This window comes from Canis lupus, chromosome 4 (assembly GCF_011100685.1).
Source record: "Canis lupus familiaris isolate Mischka breed German Shepherd chromosome 4, alternate assembly UU_Cfam_GSD_1.0, whole genome shotgun sequence".
Taxonomy (NCBI): Eukaryota; Metazoa; Chordata; class Mammalia; order Carnivora; family Canidae; genus Canis; species Canis lupus.
Window position 1 is genome coordinate 27,658,990 of NC_049225.1, and position 22,394 is coordinate 27,681,383.

General features: G+C 42.7%; 1 protein-coding gene across 1 annotated transcript in view; it reads right to left on the bottom strand.

The window, feature by feature from the left end:
- The window catches only part of KCNMA1 (potassium calcium-activated channel subfamily M alpha 1), a 711,483-nt gene that overhangs the window by 87,402 nt on the left and 601,687 nt on the right, over window positions 1-22,394 (bottom strand). The window contains 1 exon segment of the mRNA NM_001003300.2: window positions 1,980-2,073. Within this exon segment, the coding sequence (NP_001003300.2) occupies window positions 1,980-2,073 (94 nt within the window).

Here is a 22,394-nt window from a genome sequence, read left to right on the forward strand (position 1 = left end):
GTAGAAGTATGTTACCCTGGATTTGGTAATTTGATGTTTTGCTGAAGGCTACGACTTAAAAAAGCTTCCACCTCGTACAGAAGACCTGTCATCTTGGTACCCAAGAGCCAACAGAATAAAGAAGTACCCTTAAGCAGCAAAACTTTGACACAGCTTTGAAGCATATGAAAACAGTATAACGCCTCAGAATTATTATTACTCAAGATCAAAGAAATGAGCCATACTTTACATAGCAAACAGGGACAGGGAATTTGGCTCCAAAGGTTTCAGATTTTTCAGACTTCTCTTTATTTATTTATTTGCTTCTCTAAATTTAGGCAAAAGGAAGTGCCTGGGCTTTTCTCTACTTTAAATGGATAAAACTATTAGCATTAGATAAGGCGATTACCTAAAGATGAGTAAATAGGAAATGAATGCTAGCATGACAACTGGCATCATAAAAATGAGAAGCTTGGCAGTTGGTCCTTTTATTTCTCCTCATAAACTGTAAACAAGCATGTAAATCAGCAACACCCCAGCAAGACTGAGTGGAGGGGCAGACAGAGGACTGTTAAGGAAATATCCAACAGCAAGAGGTGATCATAATGGAGCAGGACATGGGGCTGGGGGAAGCTTCCATGGGAATCCCTGTCCTCCAGGGCAGGGAGAAGGATGGCCCCATCTGCATCCTAAAAGGGTGGCCTCGGAGGGCCTGGATGATGTGAATGTATGCAGAGAGGAAAGGGGTGGTAGGGGTGGGGTGGGGGTGGGGATGGCCATAATCTTATTTCAGTAATTAAAGAGAAGAAAGCAGCCAATGTCAAGAAAGAAAGAAAGAAAGAAAGAAAGAAAGAAAGAAAGAAAGAAAGAAAGAGAAAAAGAAAAAGAAAAAGAAAAAGAAAAAGAAAAAGAAAAAGAAAAAGAAACATCAAGCATCAAGATGGCAGGTGTTTCCATGGCAGTGATCATGTAGGGATCACTCCTATTTCATCCCTGAGGTGCTACAGAGTTAGGATGTTGGAGGAAATAAGCCCTGGGATTGGCAGATGAATCAAAAACAACCGGGGAAAATGAAAGATGAAGAGGCCCAGAAGAGAAACCTGCAGAACTCTGTTGGAATTTGGTTTCATTTACCATTTCCAAGAGGAAGCCATAGTCAAGATGGAAGGAAGGGAGGGAGGGAGGGAGGGAGGAAGGGAGGGAGGGAGGGAGGGAGGGAGGGAGGGAGGGAGGAAGGAAGGAAGGAAGGAAGGAAGGAAGGAAGGAAGGAAGGAAGGAAGGAAGGAAATGGGAAGGAAGGAAGGAAGGGGGAAGGAGAGAGAAGGAAGGGATGGAGGAAGGGAGGGAGGGAGGAAGGAAGGAGAGGGAGAAAGAGTACCCACTACGCTGTATTTCATAATTAATATTGCTTTTAGCCTGAGCAGAACTGGATTACTTTTGAACTTTGCTTTGGCAAGTCCGCAGATTATTAGACTTTTTTATCAGTCAAAATCAATTAACGGAAATTTGATTTCAATCGACAGGATAAAAGGAAGGTAATCTTCAGGTTCATTTTTGATTGTGATGATACATCTCACATATGGCCTTAAGTACAGCAAACAGTCCTCGGAGGGACTCCAGCAGAAAGAGACTCGCCGCAGGCAAACTAACCACACGAGTCCCTCTGATTGGTTGGCGCCGTCATTAGTGCCACTGCTGTTTAGGAACTACACAGAGACAGGACATGGTGACAGCTAAGACTTTAAAGCCTATGTATTTTTCAAACAGCTTTTCAAACTGTTTTTCATGACAGAATTTTTTCAGCTCTATCATTAACTGCTGACAAGCTGACAGAATAAATACTCCAGCCTTTAAGAAGCCACCTAACGATCGGTCCCCTCCCCCGCCTCGTGCTTGTAAGGTGGGGGGGTGGGGGGACTCTGGGCCCGGGCCTGGGCAGGGTGGGGAGTAGAGGATGGGGGGGGTGGCCCCCACGGGTGGCCCGCAGCCCCTCTTCTTACCTCATCAGCTTGGGCGAGGAGCTGGGTGAGTTCCGCATGCCTCCGTTCCGCTGCTTTTTTTTGGGGGACAGCGTCGATGGCTGCTCATCTTCAACTGGAAAGACAGGCAGCTCATGAGATTATGAACAGTTGGAGGGCAGGCTGCGAGATACAGGCAAGATATCAAAGGACACACACTCACGGCTCAGTCACTCACTAGGAACTCATGGCTGTCTTTTAGGACCCAGTGACAAAGACCAAATGTGTTAGTCAAAGAGGCCGCCTTAGAGAAGGTGAACTCATCACCTCTGAGCACTCCAGCTTTTGAACATGCACTCGAAACAGACTAGACCAGTTTGTAAGCGCCCTGCCGCAAGAAAGAAAAGAAATCATGATTCGTCTGTATATAAAATACATATATATGTATGTATATATGTGGGGGTTGGGGGGTGGGAACACTCAGTCGTTACTCTTAGAGTTGACTGTAGTTGCTTTGCCGAGTAATCGAATGGGGTTTTCCATAACCACAGTCAGAAATGAAGTCGTATGGGGAACAGCAGCAGAATCACGGCCAGCTCGCTGATTCCACGGAGGAACCACCTTAGCTGGTGCCTAATCCCTGCACGCCAGGGGAAGAGCCTTGCAGAGAGGCAGGGATCGGAGCCCCTAACAGCCAATGTTTCAATCAGTCGGGACTGGGAACATTGGTGCCGGTTGGCTCACGGATCTCCAGCCCAGCTCAGCTCTTGGCCCTGCACCTCACTAGAGGGAGAGCACGGGGATGGGGGGCGGGGGGCTGCATCCTTCTCAACTCATTCAGACTGGGCTGTGAGGTTGGAGGACCAGCCGGAGAAGAGCACCCGAATGAAGGAGGAGGTTGCCACTGAGTGATATCTCTGATGATGGGGGGAGGGTTGGCGAGAGGGGAGACAGCGAGGGTTGGAAACCAAGGCTGTTTTCCAAACGTCTAAACCACACAGATCGCTAAGCAATGTGAAGGTTCGCTCACAAACAACACAGCACACTTTACTGCTTTTGCCCAAAGACACCCACTAATAAGCTTTATAGATGTATTAGCTTGCATCATGCTTTTTTTTTTTTTTAAGAGAGCTGCTTCATAATTAGCAGATGCGCACCCAGCCTGTCACCCAAGGGCATCAGCGGCAAAATCCTAGCCCTCCTCTCCCCACCCCCCACAATTCAGGCTAAAGCTGTAATGTCAAGAAGGAAAAATATAGGATCCTTGGATTCTTAGAGTTGACTGCAACACAGACTGGGAGGAAGCACCCTTGAAACCCGGAATGCACGACAGTCACCTTAAAGCTAAGAAGAGAAATATTAGCAGTGATGACATCAAAAGAAGCTTGACATATGTTAATGGTGTACAAGTCTTAGGCAGGTGGGGGAGGATGCCATCTCAGCTACTCGACATTGCCCAGGAAGACCCATATCAGGACATGCATTATATGGTACTTCCCTGAAAACCCTAAATAAATTTAGTACGTTACAATACATGGTTCCAAGGGATTCTAATAATCCAACTATTTTCCAAACCTGCTTCAAAGTATCCCACTTGGTACATTCCCCTATCCCACTGTTAGTCGGAGGTGGTCTCTAGTCTTGTTGACACATGGAAAGGGAACAAGAATGCAGTTTGAGGTGAGAGTGTTTCCAGAAGTGATGAAGGCAAGAAAGCACCTACGAATGCCTACATCCCACTCACTCTACCAGCTGCTCTCTCGCCCCGTCCCCCCTGAGGCCCAGGCTCAGGCTGCGACCCTATCAGTCACTTAGGGCTCCAGGCCTAACTATGTGGCTGGGAGGATATCGCATCTTATCAGAAATGAGTATCCACAGCAAATCACACAGAGACTAAACAGCACTTAAAAGATTAAAGGAAATAAATACAAGCCACATAAATGGTATTGAAAAAAATCACTTAGAGTTGATATGCATCTCTCCGCAAGCAAACAGGCACTCTGGGCTTGACCTGAATTCATCTTCCTTTCACAGCACAGGGGGGCCAGGCATCCCAGGTTAATAATGGGGTAGAAAGGCAGTGAGCGAAAGAGAAAGGGAGAGAGAGACAGAGAGACAGAGACAGACGAGAGAGAGGTATGTGGATAAGTATCCTTTTGCATTTTCCCCATCTAAGGATTGGGGAGAAAATCCTGCATGGATTCTACCCGTAATACAAGGTCATCTTTTAATATGGACCACTTGCTATTGCTGTATTGTGTTCAGGGTGACCTAGATTAGTTGAGTCACATGACAGACTGAATAACATGTGTGCATGTGAGTGGGGCTAGTTGGGGTGAACATTCTCTTCTTCTCTGTCACACAGGCCTCCTTATGGTTAGAGTGACACACCCAGAAAGGTCTTTTACCTAACCTAGGCTACTATGCCTGACTTTATTCAAGGCCACCAGATGTTGCCATGGTTTCATCCGATTTATTCAGTGAGTCTATTTTAGTAAGGACCTGAACAGAAGTCCCACTCACTGGCACTTCTATTGGATTCTTTTGCTTACCTATTGTCTCCCCGTTTGCACTGGACCTATAATAAATAACCCTCTTTGGTTAAGTGCCCATTATCCTTGCACCTTGTCACTGTTTGTTTACCTGCGGTGATCTTCACATGGAAGATGTGTAAGTTAATACCTGTTACCCAGCTCCAGGGAGACACTTCATTCTAGTGCTAAAGTCGTGCCTCCTTCTATGCAAGGAAACTATTTATTTTCATTGCAACTCAGAAAGATCATCCATCATAATCATACTGCATTTAAACCAGGATTTGTTCTCTTAAATGAAACTCATGTTCAAAGGTTTCCTCCTGCACTCACAAGGCCTGGAAATGCAGATCTGTTCCCTGAAGAAATGGGGGGATGGGGGGGAATGTCTTCAGCTTAAATATATGAACATTGTGTAATGGAGACCATTACATATGGCTTAGATCCCACGAGAGAAGCAGCGATAACTTCTTTCTCTAAGTAGGTTATAAACCATATTTAATTATTATCCTTTATATGGATTCTATCAATTTCTGCATATTTAAAGAAAGCAGATCTAGAAAAACTTTTAGTTAAGCTATAAAATATAATTTTCATTTCATAGCTTCTGTGACTACATGAAAGGAATAAAAATTGAATTAAAAGGAAGACTTACTTACTTTCATGAAAGACAAATGTATTGAAGTAATTGGCCTCTACTTCATGCCAACGCACATTTACAGGCTCCTACTTAGCCTACTTTTTGGCTAATTACAATACACCTCTGTCTCCAGCATTTTCACTTGCATCATGCTGTGGAAGCACATGAAGATACGATCTTTGAAAGGAACCTGACTTACCGGCTTCTCTAAAACACAAATAAGTTCAGGAATCCAATGTGGAATTTTTATAGGAGCTGAACTCCATCCAGTCTCCAAGTACTCATAAAATTCAAGGGCTTGTTTTTGCACATCCCTAAGTATAACACTTAATGTGCTGTTGTAACTTCCCAGCGCTCACTTGTCTAATAGGCTCTGAATCTAACAGTTTTACAGTTGGGGAAGACTCAGTGCTAGAAAAATGTCAGGCAAGTCTAATGAGGCTTCAGATCCCTTGGTTTGCGCTAGAGTTTAATTTAAAGTTACAATGATGTTTTAACATGTTTGCTTATACTTGACTAAAGAGGATTCATTATTTCAATGACATAACCTCCAGACAATGTTCTGGGAATTGATTTAAGATGTGGTGGTAATTCCAACAGCCTTAATGCAGAGTCGAACATCTGTAACAACATTTTACTCGACTTTTCATCGGCATTCTGTTTTCAAGCAAAAGCTAGGCAACATCCACCAGAAACACTGGCCAGAACTCTGGGCTTATTTCAAGATGATCATATACTTTACTGTTTTTTTTTTTTTTTTAATAGAAATCCCTTTCTTTATTGTCCTAGCCAGCTTGCAAACACCGTGTCAGGGTTACCAATGCCTCTTTGTGGGCCTTTTGAATAAAATGGGGCAAGGATTCCAACTTTCAGCTTTCCCAAAATAGCTCAATGCTGAATGTGATGGACCCAGTGCTTGGGTCCAGCCGGGGGCACATCCCCCCTTCCTTATGTCCTCGACAGGGTTTAGGGGGATGAGGCCCTTTGACACTTAAAGGTGAATTTGTTGGCTGGAGTTAAAAAAAAAAAAAAAAAAAAAAAACGGTTCAAAGCAAATAAACTCGGAAACGCAATAAAAGGCAAACAACCTATAAACATGAGTCGACCGGCTATCTCCATTACGTTATGAATCACCACATCTGGAGAAACCCACATCTGCACACACTTAGCAGGTCATTAGTAATGTCATATTCACACTGGAATCACTCAGAGTGAGCAGCATGCAAAGTGGCTTGAACGCAAAGGCATCTAGCTAATAGGGCTTCCGACGAAAGTCTTGAGCAAGCTGCTAGTTTGGAGGCAGGGTCATTTTAATTGTTATTTCTTGTTGGCTATGGCATTTCTTATTGGAATTTTGCTGCCCAACAAGCTGAACGCATGCTGAAATCAACAACAGTACATCCTTCTTCTTCAACTGAGCTCAGCATGTTAGGAGAGAACACTGAGGGGTGCGGTTATTAAAAGAGGAACGGGCTCCCGAACTCCTTCACCTGGCTCGGCCACAAGCCGAGGATTGTGAGTTGTGTCCTTGAACTCAAATGGGTCTTTGGGATAGCGCGATCTAGCTGCAACCTTGACTGCCAAACAATAATGAGAAAAGAAAATGGAAATGAATCCTTTGCGAAATTTTTCATTAGGGAAGTTCCAAATGAGTTTTACCATCGAATGAAATTATAGCTTTACATGAAAAGGGGAGTTTCTTCCTCTCAGCTGAACTGCAGTTTTCTCTTACCCCGATGGCTTCTTGAAATTCTTTTTGCTGTGTTTTTGTCATCAATGTCAGAAGGGATAATATGTCAGAAAACAATCTTGTTTGTGCAATAATTTCCAAAAACCTACAGAGTACCCTTCTCCCTATGACATACACAGACCGAAAACTCAGTTTGGCAGCAAGACCAGACCCATTATTTCCTGAAGTCTGTTGAATGCATCCTACTGAATAATCATTATATTCCAAGTCATCAATCCTCAGTGTTAAACTATCATTTTCATCTCAAACAGCAGGCTTGGTCAGCTTGGTTTTGATTGCTGCCTAACTTGTATTAAATGCCATCGGGTTTGCCACTCCTAAGAGAGAAGGATATATGGCATCTCCTTGTATCATGAGTGTTAAAAAAAAAAAAAAAAGACAAGTGGGTATGTGTTTTCCATCTTTCAGAACAAAAATCTTGAGGGTAAGGAGAGAGGGTGAAGTTGCCAAGCTAGGGATGTAATAGTGCGCTTCCTATTCTCTGTGAGTTTACCAAACTTTCTCCTCAAGAAAAATCATGTAAGTCATAGTAATATAGTCTTTTCCCAATATGCAATTCACAATGGACAAAACTCCCAAGCTGACTCAACTTTTCTCTCTAATATGATGGAAAGCCTAAGACTTTCACCAGAAAATATGGGCTAGTTAACTCTTGAGGTCTTACAATGTGGCCACCAAAGAGCAATCCTTGGATGGGAGCACAGAATGGCACCTGTTTTCTGGAGGAACGTCTTCTGTCTTGTAACCATACAGTACCAGAACCTTAGCTGCCTGTCACACAAACCAGATGGGTGAGAAGGTGTAGATGCTTCTAGAAGCAATGAAGGAAAACAACAAGAACAACAGATGCCAGATAAATAATCCATACTGTGAGTTTGGTTTTGTAATTGCTATAAAGAAGCACCTGGATATTGGTTCAAGATGAATACCATAAGAGGGAAATGTCATGTGCTCATTAGCGAGGTTGAGCAGTTAAGAAGGCTAGGACATGGCAAGGCAGGCATCAGAGCCAAGTTCTATGCCTAGAGGGTCATAAGCAGCTCAATATCAGAACATGGGGACTTACAGTGGGTGATATCCTTGAAATGAGAGTTTCTGGTCTGAAAACCTTGGGATAGCATATATCCCCCCCTGAAGATTGGTGAACACTTTGCAGTATTATTGAGACTGTAATCGATAAACCTATAAAATCAATATTTTTGAAAGATCATAGAGAATATTAATGCACAGGTAATAAAAATATGAAGGATGTTGCCTCTCAAAAGCAATGCCAAGAATAATAATATTTCCAACATATAACATATATAACTTGTCTACAATTGAACAATTGCTTTATTATTTACATTATCAGGCAGGATAATTTCACAACTTCTAGCTGAGAAATAGGAAATACATTTATTTGAAAAACCTAGAGGTTGTGGGTTGAAAATAACACTAACCTGCCATTATGTAACATAGGATGGAAGGTATCTCTAAGTGGCTCTGTGGGCCAGAGCACAGGCACAGGGGTGCCTGTCCCCAGGTAGGCTGACGGGGCAGGGAGGGGAGGTTTGTTGCAGCTTTTTCATTTCTAGGCTTTTGTAGAGCTAATAGGAGAATGGGGAGGGAGACTTTAAGGAACAATAGGTTATGTAGAAGTTAATCACAGGGTGTATTTCTGGTTCTATTCACTGCCTGGGAAACCTGAATTGTGTAAGTTTGAGTCCATCAACACAGAGTAATGAAAGAATTCAGCTCCTACATGGGAGAGAGAAAAAAATACTATATAAATATACTAACAGAACCCACATGACCTGGATTGCAATGTTCTCTACGGAAACACTGCAGGCCTAATGGATCCTCTGAAATCAAACAGGGTGGATTAGATGTTACCTACTGACCCCCCCACATCCCCCCATCTCAAACTGTAAGCCTCATGTTCTATATGCATCCTGGTAGAAGTCCAACATTCATCAAAGTCCCCTGTATCTAGAATCTCAGCTCATATATCTTCACTAAAACCCTGACCTGCTAGAATAACTCGCCCAATGCTCTGCTCAGTATTGGGGAGGAAATTCCTTTTGGAGATCTGGTTGCCTTTAGCTCTTTATTTATTTATTTATTTTATTGGAACAGATTGTTTCTATCATCTCAAGGGCAAAGAAAAGTCTCAAGCTAAGACTAGATATTAGCTTCTCAGAGATGAGACACAAAGATAAAACAACGGAATTCTAAGAGCAAATACACGACTATAATGAGAAACGCAAGAATTTCCTTGAATTATTGCTATGGAGTGGAGATTGGGAAGGCAGTACAAGATGGAAGATAACTTTTACTGTGTATCAAACTGAGAAAAAAAAATGCAGGAGTCCAACAAAACTGCTCCTTTTCAACTTTTCTTTCCTTCTCTCCCTATTCTTTACTCCAACCAAGGAGATGCTAACTGCTCTGAAGCTAAAAAGTGAATCTGACTCCTTTTTTCTGTAGCCCTGGCATGTGCAGCACCTGTTTGTGGGGGACGAGTTGTAGTGGAGGGATGAGACTTGCCAACTCCCTGGCACCAAGAGCTGCTTTCTTTCTTCTTATACTTCTCAAGTTCCAGGGTCAGCAAACTATAGTCTGGAACATGTTTTTGTATACTCCATAAGCTTAAAATGTTTTTACATTTTTAAATGGCTGGTGAAAAAAGGAAGAAGAATATTTCATAACACATTAAAATGAGAGGAAACTCAAATTTCAACAGCTATAAATAAAGTTTTATTGGAAAAGGACCACAGTTGCTCATTTACCTATTGTCTGTGGCCATTTTCACTGTACGACAGACTTGAGTAGTTGCAACAGAGACCCAGGGGTCCACAAAGTCTGAGGTATTTACTAGGTGGCCCTTGATAGAAAATGTTTGCTGATCTCTGCTCTCGTTTATCTGTTTATCTTCTCACATTTTCCTAGCTGGCCAGTTTTTGAAAAGGACAATGTTCTTCCCAATTTGCCAAGATGGCCAATCAACAAGAGGAACACAGATGGAGCCCACATCAAGTGCACAGACTTGGGGAGGTAGGAAGGGGCAGAGGTAGCTTAGCGATCCAAACGACCCTATTTTCCAATCTGCTAGGAGTCCGGCAGGTGCCCTGGTATTGGGGGAAACCAGTTAGGTGAGTTTCCCATCTTCCAACTCAAGTGAAGTCAGATTCATCTACCTTGCACTTTGAGAATCAAGGCAAACCACATCTACCATGAACAATTCCTTGAAGCTGTCAGCGTGTGCCGCAAGTCCACCCTGAGAGAGCCCGCACAAGACAACAGATTAACCATTAGACTAGATATGTTGAAAATATACAGCTTCAACCTTTCCCCAGCTAGCTCAGAGCGATATATAGATGATTATTTCAACCGTCAGCTGCCGCATAGATTTAAACCCCTGCACAATAACTCCTGGATTCATCTGCCCCTTGTCAAACTTGCACGGCTTTAGTTGGAGGATACATGGTGTGGCAGTTTCACTGTGAATCCAGAATGATCCAGACGGCTGCTGTCTCTTTGTTAACAGGAAGCCAAACTGATGAGTTTGTAATGCATTTCTTATCAAAGGTAGTCTCAGAAAAGAAAATGTGCCCCATCAGTTTGGTTAGAATTTCACATATAGTAGATTAGGGGCTTAATCAGAATATCTCTGTTATTTTCATGTGGAAATAGAAAATTCTGCATCCCTCCCATTAAAATCACTTTAGGCTGATGAAGTAGGTATTTGGAAATTTATAATTATCTTTGATTTTTCTTCTCCTTCAGTATACTTCATAAAAATCATCAGCTAGAGCCCAGAAAACAATGGTGGTTCATAGATACAAGCATGCGAACATATTTTTTTAAGTTCATGCCAATCTTTCTGAGCCGTGCTTCTAAAATGATAATAGTGAATAAAAGGATTGTAATTTTCAACTCATATGTTTAACAAAGACAAAATGGACTGTAATGGAGTTTATGGAGCCTATAAAGGAACTCTTCCTCTGATATGGTTTATTATCAAATAGATTTGCATTTACCATTGGATAAATCAGGTCCCTCTGCACCGTATCAAGAGTGGCTGTATGCTACTGAACACCACTCCTGGCACGTGGAAAGTGCTGCCAATTTCTTGTTGTGCTGTTCAGTATGGAAATGCCAGCATTAAAATTGCTATTTGTCCTGTCTTTATTTAAAATTCTGACATTTTATTTATTATGGATTTGTTTTTGCATTTTGATTTTTAAAATACTGCATGAAACGCTCTCTTGATTCCTGAGGCTTTCAGTGTCCCCTTAAATTTGGTGCCCAAGGCAAGTGGCTCACTCTCCTTACTCAAGCCCTGGCCCAGCCCTGCCCATTTCTCCAGAGTGTTCTCAAGAACCTGCTGGTTCTGCCACCCTGCCTGTCATTACAAAGAAGTTATCTTACTTTGTATCTGCGTGTGTGTCTATATACTCCCTTGTTCGGAACTGGGCAAGGCAAATATAAAACAAGAGTTACTCTTTTGATCACTTCATGCTGTTTGCATGAGATTGTTAAGGAAGACCCTTGCAAGAAAGGTTTCCTTGTGGATTTACAAATTGTCAGACATCCAAAGGAGTGGAGAAAAGATCGGGCTGCCTCAGGAATCTGAGATTTGCCACCTGCCTGGGGTGAGAAACAGAACAGAGAGAAGGGGTCAGGTCTCTCATGGACTTAATTTCACACTTCACATCAAATTCTCCTGGTTAACACAATGTTGATTTACATTTTCACTTTGGGGTAAAAGTTTTTACTTGCTTGTGTGTTTTGATTCAGATGTTACCTCCCTTCTCTTTTTGGTTTTTCCTCCCCCCTAAACAGCTTCAAGCAAATATGACTGGCAGCAAATGTCCACATTTTCATTTCCATTTTCACTTTACTATGTACACTTTAAAATATCAATGTGTGCCCCCATAATTCTACTTGAAGACCAGCCTACTGTCTAACTGGGGGTACGTGTAATTGCTTTCTAAACCATAAGGTGTTATGCAGCTAAAGACCATCATTATTATTAATATTATTAATATTACTGGTTCATCCATAAATACCATATCTTCCTTCAAGCCTGTTGTGTCAAGAGCCACCTAGAATTCTAATATGTATTCCAGATGGTTGCACTGATACTTTCTCTGAAACTCAGATAAAGGTAAAATGCATGGGTTTTTAGTGCAAGCTAGGTACACTCCATGGCCCCATGAAGAATGTCCTGCCAAAACACTTTAGAAATACTGTATGTTTTTAACCTTGGGAGGTAAGGACCGGTCTGGATTGTGATTTTACACTAAACACAGCATTTAGTATATTTCTTAAGGGCATAGTCACCTTCTAAAGATGCTCTTGAACTATAAAATCATTATCTGTGTTCTACTATAATTTATCTTCAGACATATCCTGGGCAATATTTTAAAATGCTTGTGCATGGGAGGCCCCTTTCTGGTCAACACAGAGAACAAGGTATAAAATGCAGGAGCAGGGTTGGAAGGGGTTTAGAGATATTCTGGTCTCACTCTCTTTGGGCTCAAGTCTACAGTCCTATGCAGACAGAGAGCCAGGGCCCAGGTCTGCAGACTTCTAATCCAGACCAATTGCTGTCAGAATTCTGCTCATGAGAGTACCATGAGGATAAAGTTTCTAGTCAGGCCACCTGCCTAAGTCTCACCTCTGACTTTGTTAGAGCTCTGATCCCAGGCAAGTTACTCAACGCCTCGATGTCATAAGATCCCCTGTCATCCCTGCTAGACAGATGTAGACACTGGGATTTGGAGTCGCTGTGGGTTAAAAGAGATAATTAGGGGCCATATGCTGAAAGCCTGAGGAGTAAATACTGTCTCAATGTGCTCTGCTTGGCACTACTCTGCTACTCCATGGGATTTTATGTGTAGGGCAATCTTCAAGTCTGAAGCTTATCCATAAAAATGTGCATTTCTAAATCTGCAGAAGACTGGGCTCCCATTCCAGGAGGGTAAAGTGTCTCATGGGACATGAGTTCATCAGCTGGTCAAACACCCTGGTGCTGCCTACTGTACCCCAGCCACATGGCAGGCACCCGTCTTGTTCATCCTTTGCCCTGGCTCCCATGACACTCAAGTACACCATCCCTGAGAGAAGGATTGTAAGGTGTGGGAGATCCCTCGACATAAGTCAACTCATTGAGCTGCAAGAAGAACAACAGCTAACACAGGCCTTGTGGCCACCCTGCTGGGTCCAAACCCAGGTATTGACAACTTAGCTAACTTCAGTTTTCTCACTTGCAAAATGGGAATACTCAGAGTACCTTTCTCATAGGTACTCTGATTTTTATGATTAAAAATCTTTAAAATGCTTAGAAGAATTCTTGGCAAGCTCAGGATAAATTTTACCGATCATTATTACCTTGGCTTTGAGTAATCAAAGTAATTAGAGCTCTCGAGCATTGGTTCCTTCCCCACAATGCCACTCTGCTCTTTTGATTTTGTTCTGCTCAGATGGGTTCATGCTCTCTCCTCTGCCTGGAGCAACTGATCTAGTATCTTCATACTAGAACAAGGTGAGATTCAACACCCACCCCACATTGTCTGCTTTTGCTTGGTTGCCACCTTTGTCTTGTATTTCATATGGCCTCAATGAACTGCTAAGGTCAAAATAATTAGGCTATGCCAAGTGTCATAAAAACCAAACAAAACAAAAAGCCAGAAAATGTTTAAATGGGCCTCAATTGGAGGAGGCTGGGACTATTCAGAGCAATAACAAATGAAAGTCAGATGGAAACCTGGAGAAACCCCACTGTTCCCTCTAAATTACAGGAAATTTGTGCTGTCTGATTACAAGGGGCTCTTTCCTTTGAATTTCTGGTGGGAGGTCACAGGATGGGGGCATGCATGTGGACAATGGTGGGGATCAGGAGAGTGATGAGAGTCAGAGTGGCAGTGACTCTTCCACTCTTCCTTCCCACAGGTCTTCTTTTCATCCATCTACTCTGTCCATCCTTAAAGAAATAGGTTAGCTTGCCTCCTCCAGGAAGCCTTCCCAGGCAACTGTAATAAAACAGAATCCCTCCTACAAATCCCTTGGCATTTCTCATCTCACACCCCTCTGACATCTCCTTATTTTTTGCATTATAATTTGTTTTCCATTTCAATATGTCCTATTCCCCAACTAGATTCACAAGCGCCTTTACTGTAGTTTACAAATCTCTGAATCTCTCACAGTGCTGAGCCCCTGGTAAGGTTCCTAAGACATAGATTTTAGTTGCCAGGGAGGTGTTGCAGAGGGAAGAAGCATAAAGGGGAACCCAAGTTTGTCACAGTTTGGATCAAAGGCATGGCCTTGGAAAGACACTTCCCCTCCTAGAGGACTGGCATTCATTACATACAAGGGCCTTCTCAGCTCTGATTTGCAAGAGTTCTGGGCTTAATGCTCTCTTCTGTTACTTGACAAATATCACAGGAACCAGTCATGGATGGAAGGCCTCATAACTCTTCAGGCAAAAATAATGATCCAGCACTTCTTACCAGACTCAATCCCCCAAAGTGCTACAGAATAGGAAAGCAGAATTCCTGATCCAAGGAAAGTGTGGCCTAGCTCAGTGGTTCTCAAGCCTGCCTTTCAACAAAATGAACTGAAAAATTTTACACAACACCAATATATGTATATAATATACATGTTACATGAAATAATAGTACAAAGGTGCTGCATGGTAATGTCAGGGGAGGGCTAAAAGAAATGCCTCATACGGTGAGTGCTAGAATGTACAGGGTGGTCAAGTCAGACTTGAAAACAAGGGTGGGGTGGATAGAGCTGTTAATCTTGTTCAGCTACATACCCTCTGAGCCAAACACAGGGCCTTGGACACTGACAGCACGGAAGCCACAACATAGAAGCAGCTCGATGGTGGCAGTACCAGGTGGGAAGGGCGCTCTAGGTGGAGGGGACCCCTTGGCCAAAGGCAAGGAGATGGGAAGGTCGTAAGCTAGGAACTATAAGAAAATCGGTTTGGCCAAAGCAGGCAGATTTATCCGAGGGCATAGCTGGGGGTGTCTAAGGGACAGACAGTGTAAGGCTTTAAATTCCAAATGACAGAATTGTGATTATTAGATGCTAATCTGAGTCCTCTGCAAATTACTTTTTCTTCAGTTTAAAATACTCAGATTCCAAGAGGGCAGCAGGTGGTTTGCATCTAGGCAGGATCTATCGAAAGCCCCTCACTCAGCCTCCTTTCTTTCTGCCCGCTTAAGAATTATAAGGGTCCAAGCTAAGGTACACACGTGTGTGCATGAAACTAAACACGAGAAGGAGGCCCCTGGCAATAGTCCAGTTCCCTTGGAGGTCTCGTTTTTACTCTGGAGAGTGTATCTGACAGGAAAATAAAGTTATTTAATGCCTTGGAAAGGGGGCCTATGAAACTCACAGGGCTGCTTCCTCAGAGCCTGGCCAGGTCCATCCGACCTTTTACTCTGGGACAGTATCTCCCATCTTCAGCTATTTGAGATGATCCTGTCCCATCTTAAAGGAACTGGGAGGAAAATCATCAGGGTTTGACTGTAGTAAGAACACTGATCGCAGTCAACAGTTGGGAAAACATTTTCAACAAAACTCATGCTTTCAAGTGGATTCACTGAGAAGGAAATGTTTCTCTACTACTAGAGAAACTCTCTACTCCTTGGTTTTACTTAAACAATAATACTTCAGCGTTTTCTCTGTTAAAACCACAGAAGTGAATAAAAGAAGAATCTGGATCCCTGTCTGGATCCCTGACCTGCACCCCTTAGGCCAGTATACCAAAAATGTTTATAAACTCAAAAGATAAAATTCTTGGGGTGCCTGACTAGCTCTGTTGGTGGAGCGTGTGACTCTTGATCTCGAGGTCGTGAGTTCGAGCCCCGGGCTAGGGGTAGAGATTACTTTAAAAAGAGAGAGAGAAAAAAAAATACAATACAAAATTGGCCTTCCCGAATTAATGGTTTCAAAATTTTAAAAAAGAAAATAAGAAAAATACTTGCATTCAAAGTTCCCCATAGTCTGATAGGTAGTACTTAATAATGAATACGATGAGCAAATAAATGAGAGGTCCTGGGATGTATTTTAATTCTCGCCTTCCAACACCCCAATAAATCCACTGTCACCTATTCTCTCCTGTCCCTGTTCACAATCAAACACCCTGAATAAAAGAAATAGTGTAGGTTAAAAAAAAAAAAAAAGGAAAAAAGCATAGTTCTGTCTTTCAAAACAATGAAAATAGGCTGTGTGTGGACAAAAGAACCAAAAATATAGTTTTCCTTGTACATTTGTTGTTTTGCTTCATCAATGTCCAAACTGATGAACTGATCGGCCTTTGTGTGAACGACTGTTCTGGGAAGACAACCTAACACCTCTGATCCTGTTTGTCAGAGATTCAGCTTCAGCCCAGTGAGAAAGCAAAACTCTTTGGTTAACTTGTATTCTAAAGTAATTCTTGATGAAACGTTAAAATGATTTTTATATTGCACCCTCCGATCCAGTACCTAAGCCACCTTTATAAAAATGTCCCTCATTATCCTAGTGTGGAATAAAGCCTAGGGAATTAATCTGTATAAATAGGTATTAAATAAAAATGGGGCCTTGCCACATAATAATCAGATGGTGGAGGTAATCCAGTCTTAGGGGCAAGAATCTGACATAGAGTGGTTACCTTTTAAAAACGAAATAACATTTATTGAACTAGGATTTGTTCCACACTAGCATTAAATCAAGCTAGTTAGTTGTGGGACGCCTGGGTGGCTCAGCGGTTAAGCATCTGCCTTCGGCCCAGGGCGTGATCCTGGAATCCCAGGGTCGAGTCCCACTTTGGGCTCCTTGCACGGAGCCTGCTTCTCCCTCTGCCTGTGGCTCCTCCCTCTCTCTCTCTGTGTCTCTCAAGAATAAATAAGTAAAATCTTAATAAATAAATAAATAAATAAATAAATAAATAAATAAATAAAGCTAGTCGGATTTAAAGAAATCTTAGCAATGGAGAGGTGTTGTCTTAGTGGAGGTGTATCTCCTCAATAAATTGACAAACATACAAACTCAGTGTTAGAAAGTCATTCTGGAGAAATAAAGGAATATCTGGAAAAGAAAAATGCAGAGTGTATGGGGGGGTACCTTGAATACATCCAGGTAGAGGGTTTCATTTCTAGAAAAGCAGCGCCACCTGCTGGTCGATTGGCCCCTCCGGCCCCTCTGTGGTTTGCCGGCCAACATCTATCTTGTAATCTATGCATAAATATACAGCAGTATTTTTCAGCTGCTGTTATACATAAGAATTTTATTACCAGTCGGCAGATTTCTAACACACTGGTTGCAGTTTAATAATCCTCTATTACCTGAAGTATGGGTTATATAAAAACCTAGAATGTTAATTGTTGACAAACCAATTCTAATATGTAAAGCACTGTAAGTCACCCAGTAAATATCCAAATAAATCGAAAGGGATAGCTCTTTTTCCTCTAACAACGTGTTATTAAGCAACACAACTTGATCACTTACATAAAAATAATGTTCATGCATTTCGATGTACTAAGAAATCAGGAAAAATGCATTATAATCTTACTAACTGAGAGCTTTCCCTTCATTTACAATTTAGAGGAAAATATTTTTGCTGTGAATATTTTTCCCTTCCTTAAAAAAAAAATGGACCTAAACCCAGGTGTCATTTAGGAAATTTTCCCATATAACAAAACCTGAGTTATAAATAACTAAGATTACATCTATAAAATGCTATATTTTTTAAATGGCAATAGAGAAGTCATGGAGAATATAAGTCACTGATACAGTGAGCAGAGAAACACTACCTGTCATTTTTCAGAAAAAGATCACACAAACGCGATAGCAAAGGAACACAATAAAAGGAAGAAACAGGAATGTGATAGGTGACTCTGATTATATCTGCAAAGGAAACTGTGATATAAATTAACACCCAAGCACCCACGAAAGGCATATTGTATGTAGCTTCCCCGGAGTGATCGTTATGCAGCAGAGAAGACTGGTGATTTTGTACGAGCAGAAATAAAGTGTAGGCTGTGAAATCTGGTGGTGATAACTAATGACCACACAACTTACAACTCTGATTTGATCTCTAACAGAAAAAAATAAAAAAGTACTCTACAGGATAGATGTATGCAATAGGGGCCATATTTTTCACTTGAAACAAATAAACCCCAAATGGGATCAAAGGGCCCCAGCAAATGAAAAATGACAGTTCCTATGTTGCCCTGATTTGATCTCAAGCAAAACTACCATGCTGATAACATTCCAAAGCTTAGGAGGAAGGCAGGGCATGGGTAAAGCATTTGGGCCCCATTTGGCCCCAGTTCTCACACTAATCTCACTAATGAGAAAATCAGCAAGAAGCAGAGCCCGACTATTTATAAAGCAGTTTAGGGAAGGTGATGATGTGACGTCTCAACACCAACCAGACCTCAAAGATGGGTTGAGATCAAGATCATCATCAAGAAAAGAAATTCTGATAGAATTTGAAAGGAAAGAAAGGCCATCCTTCCCCACCATCTGTTCCCCTCTTGTTGGTCTCCAGCATTCCTTCTGTCTTCCAGGAATGCACTGTCCATGTCCATAGAAGAGATGGAAAAGTCATAAGACAGTTTCAATAAGAGAAGGAATGAAGAGACAAAGTCACAGGAGCTCTACGAGATAGATCCCATTCTTACCTCCTATTTTACAGATGGGGAAACTAAGAGACAGAGAAGTCCTGAAGCTTGTCCAAAGTCCCACAGTAGTAAGGGTTGATGTTTATTCTGGGTTCGTTTAGATGAAACGAGAAGAATAAAGATTCATACATGTGCAAACCATTACTCTTATTATAGCAATTGGCACGCACTGAGCACCCATTTGGTGAACATATCAAAACATGACTGCTCCAGGAATGGTTTCCAAAGTCCCCAGAAAACACAGAAATCCCACTTACTTCCCTCCCTTTCCCTGCTCTGAGGTTCCCTAGAACTTTGGGCTTGAATTGCCAAGGAGAATCACTGAGCTCACCGCCCAGTGAGATGAATGGCTTGGGAATCCCCAGCTAGATAGCTGAGAAAAGACAGGAGATGTCTGCCCACTGGATATCCATCCTCATCCTCAGTGAAGAAGTGGTCCTTCCAGCAACCAGACCCTTGCACATTTCACAACCTCCTCTCAAGACTTCCAGGCCACATGACCTGAGCCCCTTTCTCTACCCCACCTGCATGCCTAGCAAGCTTCATTCTGTCATTTTTGTGGGGTCTTTCTTTTCTGCGGGTCACCGTACCTCCTTTTCCAGTAACACCTGTTTAGGGCTTTGGCTTTGAAGCATCCCTGCTGGATGTGTTCTCTCGGTTGGATATGTTACAGGCCATATGTGGAAATTTACTCATCTGCACTGAAGAAATAGCCAGATCAACCTTGACAAAATGCAGAGAGCAATTCAAAGCCACTCAAAGGTAAGAGAATGAATGCTTGGTGCAGGCTGAGAGCTCTGCGAGCAATCTGGAAAGCTCTCTGCCCTCTCCTTGTCTCGAGCAGAATAAACAGAATAATGACACTTAATAGGAAATTGCCAGGAGACACAGTCAGCCTTTGGATACCTTGAGGTGGGAAGAATTGCCACTTGGGTGCTGTTGGATTCAGCCAGCCTACCTTAAGTCAGAGTCAATGATCCTAACAGTCATGAATGGCCTTAAATCTTTCTCCGCATTTGGGCAGGCCGACATGGCCATGCCCAAATGGTCACAGCACTCTGCAAACAGGTATCTCTCCTCACACTGGCCCTACCCGGTGCATTAGTATTTTTGTGCCACCCTCACTCACAGGACAATGATCAGGCTTTTTGAATGCCAAAGTCACAAGTCCTTGATTTTCTAGGACAAATGTCCTACATACACATGTATCCTCTGTGTGGTGATATTCCTCTCTCTCCTCATTTGATACTTTGGGGGGGGGGGTTGCCTACTGCAATTTAATTCTGTCTAGATCTTTTTAAATTGGGATCTGATTGAATTGCTTCTAGATTTTCTTTCCCCATAATCAACCTTCACAAAGAATATGGATTGTACCTACTATTTGATAATTTTCAAGAGCCATCAGTTATGTCCTTGATTTTCTTTGCTACATTTCCCTCTTTTAATCTTCTTGTGTCGTGTGTGTGTGTGTGTGTGTGTGTGTGTGTGCATGCATACACACGCATTGCTACAAGTTGTTTAGAGAGTTTTAGGAAACTTCATGGATGTGGGTGATCCTGCTTCTGACATACCATCTATTCCTTTAACTGATGGTTGAAATCCCTTCATTTATTCATTCTTTTTACTCTTCAAATATTTACTGAACTGGAATCCTGCAGGCCATTTCCTATCCGGGTATTCTTGCCAACACATGAAGCCCCGCCAAGGATGCCAGCATCCTGCATTTCTGACCTTGGAGGGAAGGAAGGCACCCCTATCTCCTTTCTTGACTGAGTACAATCCAACAGGCTCTGGCCCAGAAAGCTGCCATTGGCCAAAGTGGAAATCACTTTAATTCAAGCAGTCAGCTCCACTCCCAAAAGACGGCCCACACTCTGGTCTACAAATGCCCTTCTACGCACCGTTGATACATCTTGTGTGGCTCCAGCTCCAGGAAGCAGTCTTTCTTACTTCCCTCAAAAGTCTCTTAGTTAAGCTAACAGACCATCCCTAACATAGATCTGCTTCGGAAACTTCCACTTTGAGTTCGCCTAGAGTTTTCTCTAGGAACATTTAGAATATTCTCTAGGAATATGTGGTAGTATTCACCCTGCCATATTGCAGGGGATAGAATGGGGGCCTTCAGGTTCACCAGAAGAGGTCGAGGGAGTTTCTCTATTGCTGTTTCCCTTGTTTGTGGGGGGACAGCTCCTTCTGCAGATGACCAAGTGAGATGGTCTTAAGGAGACATGCCTCTGAGTCTCCAAACCCTTCACCCAGTTTTTCTGAGCTGGAGTTCAGAAGACTATCTCCCCAGAACAAGAATCTCTGGGCATGTCTAGAATCTCCCTCTAAACCAGGCACTAGCTATTTCTAAAAGCATCTCTTTAGTGCTCCCTGAGATTTTAAATGTGGGGGTCTGACAATGCTGGACTTGTTTCTGCACATTTGGTTTCCTTTTGGGAAAATGGTTGGCTGGGGAAGCAGAACCCTTATATGTAAATGTGGGGATGGAAGATTCCCTGATTATCTACAAAATTCAACATACTGGTTTGGGAGAAAGCCCCTGAGAGAAGAGAAACAACCCACAGCCAATGTGCTGGGTGCATTCTGCTTCATTCCATTTCCAGAAGTTGGCATGCTCAGCATGCATGTCCCAACACTGTCAGGGAGCCCAGGACTCTATGCCACTTTAATGGCCCTTTGAGGTCAATGCCACGTACAAATCCAATAGCCAAGGATGGCCAATATACGGTCACAATGAACACAAAGGTCTTGTGCACAGAGAAAAAGGAAAAGAAAACTATACCGTGGTACTTAGAAATGCCACATGACTTCCTCAGATTTTGTGTGGCAGTACTTCACAGGAAATGTGTTTTGTATTTCCACTGGAGTAGGATAAGTGGTTGGAAACTACAGTGGATTTTCAGTGAATGGGATGTGAAATACTTTATTATTTTTTTCCTCCATAGATGTAAGGAGACATGCTGTCTCCCTGAGAAAGATGGGAGGAGAAAAGTCTCCTTGCCAGACACAGGGATTTGAAAAATAATTTTCATGAGCTCTAGCTGAAGCTACCACATGCAGCTTGAGCCAACACCCTCAGGGCTGGTCACATGTCCCCGCTGGTGGTGCCCCCTTGTTGCTGCTGTCCAGCCTGGGCAATAGCATTCGTGGCAATTGGGAGCTGCCTGCCTCTGTCCCCGATCAACACACTCAAGATGTGAATCTTATTAGAAATGGATAGCATGATGAGGGAGGAAGAAGAAATTAGGGATAGAGAAAGAAAATAGATGGAGAAGACCCCAAGACTGGGTATAGTAGATACAGCCTGATAGGTCTCCAGTCCCAGCTGAGACTTTAAATTCCCCTCCAACTGAAGCAAACTCCACTGAGCCCCAACAGGAATCACAATGGCTGCTGGGTCAGCTGGGGAGAATTATGCTCAAGAAATCCAACTAATGCAACTCAACTGCTTCAGAGCCATTAATTAAACTTTCTTTAAAAAGATTTTAACTTCTCGGAGCTGCATGTGGATAATGTGGTTCAGCTGCAGTGTCCTGGTGGCCGTAGCTCACGCCTTCCTTCCTAGAGCCCCGCGGAGCAGCCTCCCCTCTGCAGGTCTTCTCCACCCTCAGGGAGAGCCTCCCAACTGCCCCACCAGGCCGGCCCCTTCTTCCACAGCCGCCCCGAAAGACTTCCTAGAACAAAGCCTGGGTGGTGGCAGTTCTTTTCCTGATCAGACACCTCGAATGCATTCGACCATATTGCAGATTAAGAACAAAACCCATTTACAGCTCTTCTCTCTGAGAAGAACAGGTTCCAAGGCTCTAGCCGGACAGGGTAACCAGCGGTTCAACTTGTAAGTACCTGAGTAACTCAACTTGCTCCACA